The sequence below is a fragment of the Myotis yumanensis genome, unplaced genomic scaffold (genome assembly GCF_028538775.1).
Source record: "Myotis yumanensis isolate MYYU_CA2020_CCGP unplaced genomic scaffold, mMyoYum1.0.hap1 SCAF_2, whole genome shotgun sequence".
Taxonomy (NCBI): domain Eukaryota; kingdom Metazoa; phylum Chordata; class Mammalia; order Chiroptera; family Vespertilionidae; genus Myotis; species Myotis yumanensis.
In genome coordinates this window covers 16777074-16791138 of record NW_027223753.1, presented here as the reverse complement: position 1 = coordinate 16791138, position 14065 = coordinate 16777074, and the positions used below count along the sequence as shown (strand labels likewise).

The following is a 14065-nucleotide window of genomic DNA, read 5'->3' as shown; positions in this document are numbered from 1 at the left end:
AGCAAACAAAAACCAAACCAAAGCAAATCAACTCTTAAAAACAAAAGTTTTATTACAAGCAGGAACAAAGAACACTAGCTTAAATAAAAGTCAGATGGGAGTCGACCTCCTCTACCCGGCGTCCTGCCCCCCTCCCAGTGCCGCTGCAGCCTGGCGCGGGGCACTAAGGCTGGGCGAAGGGAAGCTGTTTTCCCAGAGGAGACCTTCTGTGGCTGCCACTTCTCAACTGCCTGTGACCCACTAGCCTCTGGAGCAAGGAAGGGCAAGATAAGGGGACTTCCTATGTCATTTTCCAAGGACTTCGGCCCATTTGAAGGGCCAAGGAGGGGGAGAGAGGAACAATTTCCTATCTATTTCTTTTGACAAGAAACTATAGTTCCCAGCAGAGGAGGGACATCCTCTGATTTTCTGGCCTAGATTCAGGCCAAACTTCATTCGCCTTGGCCCACCTTGCTCCTTCCTTCCTTCCTTCCTTTTCTCTGGACGGAGGCCTCCAGTTGGCAGAGATGCCCTGTTCTCTAGCCCTTGGCACTGGGTCCCATACTCGGGGCTTAGAGGAGGGGGTGTGGCTTCTAGGGTGGCAGCCGCTCCTCACAGCCATTACCCCATGCACCACACCCAGCCTCAGCCTGTCTAGGCAGATCCCAGCTGGAAGCCTGACCTGGGGGCTGGGTGGCAGGGGTGGGGTTGGGGGTGGCTGAGTCCCCAGCCACTGGCTGTCGGAAGTCCCTGGAGGAGGGAAAGGTAGGAGGATGTGGGCTGAGCCACAGAAGGAGCCCAGGGGTCTCTTGTAACCACTGCACACATTCCTTGTCCCCATGGCTCAGGCCGGTACTGCTGTTGCTGGCTGACACTGGAGGGGGATGGTGAGGAGGAGGGCAGCCCAGGGGATGTGGGGAAGTGGGAGCCAGCCACATTTGTACAAGGGCAAGCATACATACACACACACACACACACACACACACACTCACAGTCAAAAGGTCTCTTGTAATAAACTTATTAAAATCAATTTGCCTTCTGATAACCTGGCACTACACAGACAGCAAAATGGCTGACTTTTTAAGAATTCTTCTTCCATTTAAAAAATGTAGAAAAGAGGTCTATAAAATTGTGCAAAATACCCAGCATTAATAAACCCGTTTCAAGTATTACCAGCATGAGTATTACCTACCCATCCCAGACCTGACTTGGGAAAGAGATAGGGGGGCCAGGCTGGGATCCCATAGAGAACCCTCTATGGGCGGAGAAATGGCAAGGCCCCACTTCCTAGTGTGCTTCCCAGGAATCATGCTGGAGCTGAGGTCTTGGGTGCCTGGCCGGCTGGTTTGGCTTCCTCTGACACAGGCTACCCCACCCCTCCGCCCCCATCCACCTCCAACTCTGCCTTCTCTACCTAGAACCCAGCTCTATTCTATTGGCCAACTCCATATAAAAAAATAAAAAAACAAAGAAAAACAATGATCATCACAAAAAGAATGAAGGAGCTTGCAAACCAAAGTAGCCCATGGAAACATCCTGTCCCATAGCCCGCTGTCCAAGGCCACTGCTCCTAGGTCTTGTTTCACCCCAGAACCCCAGCTCAGCAGCTTCCCCAACTGGGAGGCATTACACTCAGTCCGCACCCTCACTCACACAGGGCTCGCCCTGGCACAGAGTCTTGGCGTGGTCCTCTGGGAACCTGGCCCTGGCCTCTCTATCCTGTCACTCCTGCGACTGATCAGCTGGGGGGAATCTCACTCCTAAGGCCGTGGGAACCTGGGTTTGGGGAGCAGAGGGTACAGCCATGGAACGGTGTGGGGACAGCACGCAGGGTGGGAAATAAATACGAAAAGACTTGAGTCTTTGGTGGCTCTGCTTCCCTTGGGTGGAATGGGGAGGGTCTCGGCAGGTGTGGAGTGCGGCAGGTGAGTGCGGAAGGGCAAACAGGCCAGCAGGTGGCGAGTACTGAGCCAGGTTCAGGGGTGGCCTCCTACCATGTTGGCATCAGCCTTGGCTCCACAGGCTGGCTCGTCGCTTCTGATGGGTGAGGGCAACAGGGTGTCAGGCTGCACAAATCCCCTCCGGTCAATCAGGCTTCAAAAACACAAGATGGACATGTGAGGGCTCTGCCTGACACCAGGACTCCAGACTGGGGGCTGGATGGCAGAGACTTGGTGTGGTCCTCTGGGTACTCGGCCCGGGCCTCTCTATCCTGTCACTCCTGCCACTGATCAGCTGGGGGGATCTCATGCCTAAGGCCGTGGGAACCTCGGTTTGGGGAGCAGAGGGTACAGCCATGGAACACTGTGGGGACAGCACGCAGGGTGGGAAATAAATGCCCCACCAAGGGAAGTCTTGGAAAATCTGAGGAAAAGGGAGCTGTCTTCCCGCTGGGAGCTCAAGACTCCTCCCTTCCAGAAGGGCCCTCTCTCCACACTCTGGACACCTGGCTTTTGGCCACAGAATTTACTCACTATTAATTCAAACTAGTTCACCTTTCTGTGTGGCTGCCAAGAAGCCAGGCTGCAGGCAAGGGGAACAGTAAGGATGAAAGGGCATTTGGAGATAGTGCGACTCCTACTGTCCCTTTTCTGGCAGAATTGGTGGGAGGAGAAGGGGACAGCGTGGGAAGTTTTGTTCCCAGTGTCCACTGCCATTTAGCTCCCATCTGGCGCCCTCTGCTGTCAGGATGGACGGGGTGCTTCCTAGCAGGGCTGAACCACCAGGGCTTTTTTCTCCTTCTAGGAGGGAGAATGGAGGCCCCCCCAGTTTGGCCAACAGCACCAGCAGCAACATTAGGGCAGCGTTGCGCAAGTGTGGCCAAAACATTAATTGTGGTTATCCCTGGGGAGTAAGATTACATGTGAGACCTAACACTCTTCTTTTTCATATTTTGTACTTATTTTTTATCTACAATGAGCACATGACTTAAAATTACAACTCTCCATAGAACTCCTTTATGTGACAAATGCCCTGAGAGCATTCAGCAGGGGATGGGGACAGAGGGGTGTAATGTGGGGAGAGGTCTGCTGATTCCAGAACCTCTTTGACAGATGTGGACTCACAAGGTCACCCCGTCTCACCTGGGAGGTAGGGGGCCGCAGAGCACAGCACAGCAGTTGGTGATAACACTTTTATGGCTGTAGGGATTGACAGAGGCCTCGCCACCTCTCTTGCTGGACCACGAGCCTTTGATCTGCAAGTAGAAGGAGGTCTGGGTCAGATACCTAACTCCCTTTGCTTCGCCTTTCTAAGGTGGGGCGGGGGGGGGGGGGGCGCGGTGGTCTAGAGGCATGGGAAAACTGGCAAATTCTGAAACCAGTTCCAACTAGACTACTGGAGAGGACATGTCTTTAACAGGGGCCATTCAGAGAGAATGTGGGGGACTTCTGGATGGTGGGGGGCACCTAGCAGAGAGGAGGAGGCCCCAAACAGGACAGAAGACAAAGGAGAGCCACAGAGAAGCCTCCAGAGAAACTTTTTGGATGCATCCTCTCTTCTCTGGCCAGCCTCCTAAGGTGGAGGGCAGGACAAGGGCACAGGGGTCAGGCTGCCTTCCTTGCCACTGACTCGCTGCGTAACCCCGAATAGATCACTACTTCTCTGAATCCTCATTTGAAAAATAGGGAACTCTCTGATACCAACTTTCTGATAGCACTGTTGGAGCATCAGACGAAACCTTGTCCATCTCTAGCTCTGTGAAGCCTACTAACAAAGGCACTGAGGAGTTTAGCAGTGAAGGACACCTGCTTAACTTTAACCCAGAGATTCCCAAATTTATTTGGCTATATCAGTCCTCTTTACTTAATCCCCTAGTAATATCCTACAGAACCAGCACCCAGGAAACCACCTTAGGAGAGTCTGCTCTGTACCAATCACCCAGCACATGATACCCTATCATGCGTGTTAAGTTTTGTTTCACTAAATAAGAAGCTGAGGTCACAGAAGGTATTTTCTGTTAGTCGATGGGCCCCTTAGTATCAGATAGTGAACCTGGAATGGACGCTCTTGTTTGCTTTTTTATTGTTTGGGAGAACGCGAAGGGGAGGTCAGGTCCCTGGCCCAGGGTTGGGCACACAGTGAGTGCTCAAACAATGCTTGTTGGTGAGGGTCTGTAAGGCAGCAGGTAGGGAGGATTAATGGAACCTCAGGGTCCTGTCCTGGCTGTTCCTATCAATAAGGAAGCCCCAGGGAGCATCAAGGACACCTCAGAACAGTCACATCTCTGCTGCCTACAATTGTAGCGGGGGACAGTGAGCATGGCAATGGCGCCTGGGTGAAATCCTGACTCTATCCCTTCCCAGCTGCATAATCTTGGGGCAAGTCACTCAGCCATCAAATGGAGAAAAAGCACCCCTCAGAGTTGGCAAAAGGACCCGAAGAGATGATGGGAACTGAAAGAACTCTGGAAACAACAATGTGCTGCCAAATGCAATGACTGTTAGGGTGCGAGTGCTGCTTTTCTGGGGTTAGGGAGAAAGCATCTTGGGGGCCCTGGGAGCCTGCACCGAGCGCCAACACGTGGGGGCCTCAGAAGCTGTGCTGGGTCTCAGGGCCAAGCCATGAGCACTGCAGGAGCTGGCTGCCTATCATCTGCACCCACGTTTCCCCAGCAGGCTGAGAGTCAGGGCTGCACTGCTGCCACTCCAGCTCCTTCAGCCCCGCCTCTTGCCAAGGGTCCAGGCTTACTCACATCTTCGTTAGTTGTCAGGTTGGAGGCGACGAGGTAAGTGTGAAACCCTGAGAGGCCCAGGATGGACCAGATGGAGAAGAAGCAGATCACCAACTCCAGCACAGTGAGCAGACAGTCAAGGACCCACAACCAGGATCAGGGCTGGGAGCCTCCCCTGCACCTGGGATCTTGCCACACCCAGCCTTTCTCCCCTCTCCTTCCCCAGAAAGGAAATAAGTGTGTAACCTTCCTATGGCCCAGTCACCATCTCTTAGCAGGATCACCTCCTGGGCCTCAAGAAGGGTTGAAGAGCTCCCCTCAAGAGCAGGACGAGCCCAGGTGATGGGCAGTAGTGGGAACTGAGGGTTCCAAGCACCAAGAGCTGTGGCCGTGGTCCAGGGAGTTTGGTGCCTTAAGGGAAGACAGGGACTGTGGCTCCTGAGAGTTCTCGGCCACCCCGTCCCACAAGAGCCCATTGAAGATCAGCTCAAGCCTGGGTGCATATTGGATTCTAGAGGACAAACACCTGCTCTCTATCATTGCCCTCTGTTTATAGGATGAGGTGTGGGAACCCATCCCAGTGACGGGGCCTCAGTTCCCACCAGGCTGCCCACTAGCAGACAGAGGCAAAGGATATCTTGCTGGTGTCTCCTTCAGAGTGGAGAGGAAGTTGCTTCCCTGAGAGCCTGGAAGAAACAGGAGAGAACACGGCTCAGAGGGACAGTGACCACAGCTCCTCAGCCTGGCTGAGCTGGCTGGCCCGCCCTCTGCTTGTCCCCGCTCCCATTGCCACCGCCAACTCACGGAGCGTCAGGTGGGTGACCACGCAGGCGAAGATGAAGGCCGTCAGGAATGAGAGGGAGAGAATAAACGCGTAGAAGAAGCGGTAGTTCCGTCTCCCCACACAGTTGCCCACCCAGGGGCAGTGATGGTCAAACCGTTCTGGAAAAGGGCCGAGGGAGAGGGGTTAGTGCAGGCCTGGCTGGCAACCAACCAGCACAGGTGTTCAGAGGCCTCACACCTTGGCTGGCTTTCCCACCCCCTCACTCTCCGCACCAGCAGCTCTCAGACACTCCCTGCTTCTGGTCCTGTGGGAACTGGTTGCCACGGCTCACACATTCTTCCCCGTCTTTCCCGGTGAAGGGAAATTCCTCTTTCATGTCTTGGCTGCAAAGCCACTTCCTTAAGAAAGTGTCCTCTGACCCCAGGCAAGGTAAGGGTCCCTGTTACCTGCTCTGTTGCTCTGGCACTTATCTTTTGCAGCACTTTGTCCATGGTGTTCACATATTTATTTACAATTAGTGGACAGGCCAGTGTCCCCTGCTCAATTAGAAGCTCCATAAAGGGGGGCCTGTGTTGGCCTCATAATGAGCTGAATCCCAGGGCCCAGCCATGTCTGGTACAAGGAAGATCCACAAAAAGTACTTGTTGCCCAGCCTACGACCCCTGCCACACACCAAAAACCAATGACCCTTGTCCCTCAAGCTAGAACTAGAGGCCCAGGGAGGGGCTAGACCGCTATGTAACTAGTGGAGAACTGGCACCAGAGGCCCGGTCAGAGGGCTGATCTCACACCAGCACCATGTCCCCGGGGGTAGGGGAAAGTCCCCTGTGGGAATATGGGTCACAAGCCCATTGCAGGCCTCGCACCAAGGCCAGCACCCTTTGCAGGGGGTGGGTGGGGCTGATTCTCTTGGGTGAATGACGCCCACTGAGTCACCCACTTCACTGCCTGTCGTCATGGGGTGTTCCCCACTAGTCTCTTGCTCAGGGAATGCTGAGCCAGCTTGATGAGCTCACTGCCCTGGGGACTGTGCACAGTCACAGTGGCACAGCTCACCGGGCCCTCTTGCATAGCATTTACCTTACGATACCTCCCAGGGGCACACCCTTGGTCCCCATCAGAGCTGCCCAGCCTCTGGAAAGCAGGGAGAAGGGACAACACAGTCTCTGGTTCCCCAGCAACCACTGCAGTTGTGGGTCAGCAGCTCAGCTTCCAATCCTGGCTACCCCCTCTCCACCTCACCAGCTTAAACCCCTCTGTTCCCAGACTCTTGTCCCTCCCAAACCCTGAGAGTCGGATCAAAGTATTTCAGCATAGCTGGTCCCGGGCACCGGGTGGTAAATCATTTCCTTCCTGGCCCAAACGCATCTAGGATGTTATTGGTCCAAGTCTCTGGTTCTGGGACCTTGAACCTCTGAGGACCAGGCTGAGGCCTAAAAGAAGAGTTCAGGGCCTCTCTGTGTCTGCCCCACTTCGGAGCTGCGGGGAAGGAATCCACTGATCCTGGGCTGAAGCCAAGACACCAGTGGTCACACTCAGAGCCCATTGGTCGTTCTCAGGTTCCTTCTTGGTCAGAGCAAATCTGAGTGACCCAGACTTCCTGCCCAGCCCTGGATCTTTCCAACACGCCACCCCCCTCCAGCCCCACACGAATGACTCCCTTTCCTCCAGTCTTCAATTCTCTCAGGGTTCCCCATACCCCTCCCTGTGGTCCCTCACTTACCCACACAATTGTCGCAGACACTGCAGTGTGAGGTCCGGGGTGGTCGAAACATCTTGCAGGTGAAACAATACTTCAACTTCACCATCTGCCCATTGATCATCACCTCCTGGGTCCGAGGAGGTGGCCGGTAGGTGGAACTGCCTGTGTTGTCTGAGGGTGGGAGAGAAAGATGGGGGTTGTCCAAGCCTGGATCCAGGAGCCCCAACCAGGGAGAAGACACTGCTTCCTGGCTGGGACAAGAGAAGCCTTGGGGAAACTTCCCAGGGAACAAACGTTAGAGTAAAATGCCAGCCTAAGGTGGGGACAAATACTAAGAACTGCTACCAGTTACTAGGACTGGGAAGTGTTAAAACTTTACACACCTGCTCACACACGGAGGCCCTTACACAACTCTGAGAAAGGCTATCAGAGAAGGCCCTAGAAAGGCGTGGTGAGGTTTATCTGCATCTATTCAAGCCTAGATCCAATTTCCAAATTCAGGAGGTTCAGGACGTGGAGGGACAAAGTAAACAATGCTACGAGAAACAGATCCAGAATGTGGGGCACCTACAAGACCACTGGCCTGATCACCAACAAAAGTCAGTCACTTACAAAAAGAGAGGGGGGATGGCTTTAAGTTAAAAAGGATTTAGGAGCCCTGACCGGTTTGGCTCAGTGGATAGAGCGTCGGCCTGCAGACTGAAGGGTCCCAGGTTCGATTCCGGTTAAGGGCATGTACCTCAGTTGCAGGCACAACCCCAAAAGGGGGTGTGCAGAAGGCAGCTGATCGATGTTTCTAACTCTCTATTCCTCTCTGTAAAAAATCAATAAAATATATTTTAAAAAAAAGATTTAGGAGACTTAAGCAATGCATGATCCTAACTTGGATCCCGTTTTGAAAGACAAAATAAAACACAGCAACAAAAGACAGTTGGCAAAAAATGACTATAGATTAGAAATTTGGGAACTATTAATTTTCCTAGATGTGGTCATGGAATTACGTTTATGTTGGAGGCTGCCCTTAAATTTTGAAGATACAGCCTGTGTAGCTCAGTGGTTGAGTGCCGACCTATGAACCAGGAGATCACGGTTTGATTCCCAGTCAGGGCACATGCCCAGGTTGTGGGCTTGATTCCTAGTGGGAGGCGTGCAGGAGGCAGCTGATGAATGATTCTCTCTCATCATTATGTTTCTATCTTTCTCCCTCTCCCTTCTTCTCTAAAATCAATAAAAATATATTTTTAAAAAATGGGAGAACGACTTCATGGACTTCATGACTGTGAAGTAGACAAAAATATTTTTTAAACAAGACACAAAGGGGCTTGCCTGGCTGGGTAATTCAGTTGGTTAGAGTGTCATCCCAATATGCTAAGGTTGCAGGGTCGATCCCCAGTCAGGGCACATACAAGAATCAACCAATGAATGCATAAATAAGTGGAACAACAAATCGATGTTTCTCTCTCCCTCTAAAAATCAATAAAAAAAATTTTTAAAGATACAAAAGGGATAATCATAAAAGAGAAGTTGCTAAACTGCATATATCACAAGAATTTCTGTTCGTCTAAAGATATCATTTAAAGAATGAAGAGGTGACCTTCAGAGTAGAAGATGATGTTTACAATATCTGACAAAAGACAAAGGATTTATATCCAGAATATATAAAGAAGTCTTATAAAATCAATAAGAAAAAGTCAGACAACTGAATTCAAAGTGGACAAAAGATTCAAACAGACATTTAATAAAAGAAGCTGTCCAAATGACTAATAAGCACATGAAAGGGTCCTCATACTCCTTAGTCATCAGGGAAATGCAAATTAAGACCACAATATGCTACCACTACACATGCACCAGAATGGCTATAAAAAAACAACAACTTAAATCCAGTGTTGGCAAAAATGTAAAGCAATTAGAAATCTCATATGAGCACTTTGGAAAACTGGTACTAACTATGAAAGTTCAACATAGGCACCCCAGCAATCCCACTCCTAGGTGTCTTCCCAACAGAAATGTGCATGATGTGATGTGAGCCAAAAAACATACACAGAATGTTCACAACAATTCTCCTAATAGCCAAAAGCTGGACCTACCCAAATGTCCATCAATAGTAGAATAGATTAAAAAATATAGTATAGCCACACAATGGAGTTCTAATACAGCAAAGAGAATGAACGATCCACAACTACACACAGCAATACAAATGAATCTCATCAACATTGTGTAAAATGAAGAAATCACACATGTAAGAACACAAAATGTTCAAAAATAGGTAAAAGTAATCTATGGTGTTAGAAGTCAGATCGTGGTTACCCTTGGAGGGGTGACAGTGACCAGAAGGGGGGAAAAGGGGACTCCTGAGACACTGCTCATACACTGTTTCTTTATATGCTGACAACATTCTATATTAGCAATATAGACACTTATGATTTGTACACTTTTGCTAGGCCTGTTACACTTTAGTAAAAAGCTAAGAAAAAGAAAGGACTAAGGTCTCGTCTGAGATCATGAAGCTGGAATGCTGGCAAAACAGGAATCTGAAACCAGGTCTGCCAATGCAAAGCCCACAGTTCTACCCACTGAGCCTCTTGGTACCCAGGCCACAGAGGACCAAGTCCCCAGAGCAGAGGCTCCTTCCTGGATAGATTTCATGGGGCTGCCTGTGATCCCCAGCACTCAGCCACCACTTCCACTGGATCGACTCCCCAGATATCTCCAATTTGATGACTTGCCTCCAATGATTCTTCACTGAGTATGTACCATGTGCAGGCACTATTCTAAGCACATGGCAGGCATTAGTGAAGCAAACAGACATCTCTCACTTCCAGTTACCAGAAGGCTGTTTCACCATCACCTCGGTGTGCTTGAAATGGAACTAAGTATCTGAGCATCCATTTCTTTCTTAAAACCCAGCAGCGTGGTAAAGGGCAGGGGGATTGAGGCCAATGGATACACTCTGAAACCTGGTTTTGCCACTGACTGGTTGTGTGTGAGGTTGAAGTCAAACTTCTCTGAGCCTCAGTTTTCTCATTTGTAAAATGGGAGTAATAGGTAGACTGGAGCATGAATCCTGGCTCCCTCTCTTACTAGCAGGGTTTCTCCTGATGATACCATTGGCTACCTGTGTGGCAGGGCAAATCATTTTACCTCTCTGTGCTTCTGTTTCCTCAGTCACTGAAATGGGGATAATGGTGCCCTCCTCATCAGGTTATTGTGAGGATTAAATGAGTTAAATATGTGAAGTAGCACAAAGTAAATGCTTAAGAAATGTGCCTGTTATTACTGGCTCATAGAATAACTGAGAGAAAGAAGGGAAAAGATGCCCTAGCTAGTTTGGCTCAGTGGACAGAACCTTGGCCTGCGGACTGAAGGGTCCCGGGTTCGATTCCAGTCAAGGGCACATGCCCAGGTTGCGGGTTCGATTCCCCAGTAGGGGATGTGCAGGAGGCAGCCAATCAATGATTCTCTCTCATCATTGATGTTTCTCTTTCACCCTTCCTCTATGAAATCAATAAAAATATGTTTTAAAAAAAAATGAAGGGAAAAGGCAAGGGAAAGAGAACACTTCACTGAGGGTCTACTGTATGCTGAGCACTCTGCATACAGTTATCTTCTTTAACCCTGATAACGTCCCAAGAAGTCAGGTTATCATTATCGTCAGGTTTCGGAGACTTTAAAGTGAGCTTAAGTTACTTGTCCAATGTCACACAGCTAGTAAGTGGCAGAACCAGGATGTGAAACAAAGTTTCCAAAGCTTGGGGTTGAGGTTTTTTTGTGTGTAAAATTTAAAGTGTCATAATGAGTGTTATTTATCTCTGCCTGGTTCCTTATTTCTGCTGGTGGCACAATCTAAGAGCTAGCAGGAACCTCAAAGAACAGAATACGCAGCCCCAGCACATAGCAGATAATTGATAAATGTCCCTTTGCTCACTGCCTCTGTTCTAACCCATTCAGTTTACAAATAAGAAAGAGGCCCAGAGAGGTTTGGGGATTTGCCCAAGGTCACACAGGCAGAGACAGGGGAACCCACTCTGGAGTCTCTTTTTATTTTTTTTTATTTTTAAAAAAATATATTTTATTGATTTGTTTACAGAGAGGAAGGGAGAGGGATAGAGAGTTAGAAACATCGATCAGCTGCCTCCTGCACACTCCCTACTGGGGTTGTGCCCGCAACCAAGGTACATGCCCTTGACTGGAATCGAACATGGGACCCTTGAGTCCGCAGGCTGACGCTCTATCCACTGAGCCAAACCGGTTAGGGCTGGAGTCTCTTTTAAAAAAAAAATAATTTTTATTGATTTCAGAGAGGAAGGGAGAGGGAGAGAGAGCTAAAACATCAATGATGAGAGAGAATCATTGATCGGCTGCCTCCTGCACGTCCCACACTGGGGATCGAGCCTGCAACCCGGGCATGTACCCTGACCGGAATTGAACTGTAACCTCCTGGTTGTATACAACTGGCACATTCCTCTAAATAGCCCCTTTTGAGTCACCTCTCAGCTCAAAACCCTTCATTCGCCTCCCCTCAAAAACAAGATAGAAGAAAAACTTCTTGTCCTGATATAAGGGCCCTTCACAATCGGGCCCAACCTCTGTTCCCGGCTTCTCTCCCACATCTTTTCCCTCACGAGTCACTGGAGCTTAGGTCTTCCTGCCCTTATTCCTACCAAGTCCCAGCTCCTCCCTCCTCGTTGCTCACCAGGATTTGCTGGAGGCCTGTCTAATCTCTAACAGCTTCTTTGACCACTTCGGCCTCAGGGCTCTCATGCCCTGCCCACAGCACCTAATCCTGCTCACCGCTGTGTTGAGGTGTGACAGGACTGTTGTGTGTGCACACTGTCTTTCCAAATAGACTGCACACCCCTCGAGAGCAGGGAGAGTGGAATAAACAGGCAGTCCCAGGCCTAGGAGCTGTGAGACAGCAGGCAAAGAGGAAAGAAAATATGCTTTGGACTCAGGCAGGCCTGAAGTTCAAATTTTGACCCTTCCATTTATGAGCTGGTGTCTTTAGGGAAGTTACTCAACCTTTGTGAGCCTGTTGTGCATCTGTAAAAGCAGACAAATAAGAACAACTACCTGGAAGGGTTGTAAGGACCAGACTAGTACACATAAAGGAACGGGCACCTGTGAGTACCTATTAGAAGCTGTTTGCAAAAGGGGCAGCAAGGGGCAGGCTCTGGAGTCTGAAACCCTGAGTTCAAACCCTGGTTTTGCTTAACCTCTTGCTACGTAAGGAATTCCCTTCACCTCTCTGAGACTCAACCACTTACTAGCTGTGTGATGTGGGTCAAGTTGCTTAACTTCTCTGTGCCTGCATATGAAAATGGGACATAATGAACTCCACCTGTTCTTTAGTGTTGTCAGGAGTATTAGGTGAGAATTCATTAAGTGGGTTTAGTCAAGTGTCTAGCACCGGGCAAGAGCTTAAGAAATATTAGCAACCCTGGTCAGAGGGTCGTCCTGATACGCCAAGGTTGTGAGTTCGATCCTTGATTAGGGCACATACAAGAATCAAACAGTGAATGAATAAATAAGTAGAACAACAAATCAATGTTTCTCTTCTCTCTTTCTTCCTCTCTCTCTAATATCAATTTTTTAAAAAAGAGCCGTGGCAGATGTGGCTCAGTTGGGCAATGTCCCATGCACCAAAAGGTTGCTGGTTTGATTCCCAGTCAGGGCACATGCCCAGGTTGCAGTACAGGGCGTGTAGGAGGCAGCTGACAGATGTATCGCTCTCACATCAATGTTTCTCTCTCTCCCTCTCTCTCCCTTCCTCTCTAAAAAAATAAAAAATAGCCCTGCTGGCATGGCTCACTGGTCGAGTGTGGGCCTATGAACTAGGACAGTGATGGCGAACCTTTTGAGCTCGGCGTGTCAGCATTTTGAAAAACCCTAACTTAACTCTGGTGCCATGTCACATATAGAAATGTTTTGATATTTGCAACCATAGTAAAACAAAGATTTATATTTTTGATATCTATTTTATATATTTAAATGCCATTTAACAAATAAAAATCAACCAAAAAAATGAGTTTGCGTGTCACCTCTGACACGCGTGTCATAGGTTCGCCATCACTGAACTAGGAGGTCACTGTTCAATTCCCGGTCAGGGCATATGCCGGGGTTGCAGGCTTGATCCCCAGTAGGGGGCATGCAGGAGGCAGCTGATCAGTGATTCTCATCATTGATGTTTCTATCTCTCTCCTTCTCCCTTCCTTTCTGAAATCAATAAAAATATATTTTTTAAAAATATATAAATCTTTTAAAAAATAAACATTATATAAAAAGCACAAAATGAAAACCAAACAAAAATACAAAAGAGAATTTTAAAAAGAAATATTAGCATTATTGCTTTTTCTATGTAACACTATATTCCAAACAACTGATTTACCAAAAAACTTCAGAACACAGCCCATCATGAGTGAAGGACAGCCACAGACCCTCTTCAGGACTAAAAGTACGGGTGTCCTTGCAGGGTTCCCACAGCCCTCCCCAGAGCAGGGAAGAGCCCAAGCCTCTCCTCCAAGACAGGGAGGGAACTCCTACCAGTATATTCTGGCCTCAGGGCCAGGATTCCTCCTCTCTAGAACTCAGAGAAAGTAAAGCTCTGCACACCCAACTTCCTTAGGCTGCCAAGAGCCAGAGGCAAAGGAGAGACATGTCACACTGGAGCAAGGAGGCCACCCAGATGCTGAATGAAAGTCACCAACTGCAGGACCCTAAGTAAGTTGGATCAAAGGAGGCTCTGTGGGGATGCTCCTACAGAGGCTGAACCCCATGCGGGGGTGACGGGGTGGGGAGGAGGCAAGCAGTGGTTCCACTACTTTTTCTCAGGCCAAATAGTCCTGGCCAGTCACCACCCTGGATTTGGCCTCAGAATTCTCCTCAACCCACTCCTCCCAGCAGCCACTACCAATGGTAGCTTGTTAGTGCC

General features: G+C 49.3%; 1 protein-coding gene across 4 annotated transcripts in view; it reads right to left on the bottom strand.

The window, feature by feature from the left end:
• ZDHHC18 (zinc finger DHHC-type palmitoyltransferase 18) overlaps nucleotides 1–14065 on the bottom strand; it is a 30050-nt gene that overhangs the window by 1788 nt on the left and 14197 nt on the right. For 3 of the 4 annotated variants that reach the window (XM_070404454.1, XM_070404457.1, XM_070404455.1), the window contains exons 3-8: nucleotides 7159–7308; nucleotides 5456–5593; nucleotides 5289–5337; nucleotides 4673–4775; nucleotides 3063–3175; nucleotides 1974–2073 (exon numbers count right to left, since the gene is read on the bottom strand). In XM_070404454.1, coding sequence (XP_070260555.1) covers nucleotides 1974–2073; nucleotides 3063–3175; nucleotides 4673–4775; nucleotides 5289–5337; nucleotides 5456–5593; nucleotides 7159–7308 — 653 coding nt within the window. Of the gene's footprint in view, nucleotides 1–29; nucleotides 2074–3062; nucleotides 3176–4672; nucleotides 4776–5288; nucleotides 5338–5455; nucleotides 5594–7158; nucleotides 7309–14065 lie in introns of those variants that run through there. The other variant, XM_070404456.1, reaches the window with a different exon arrangement.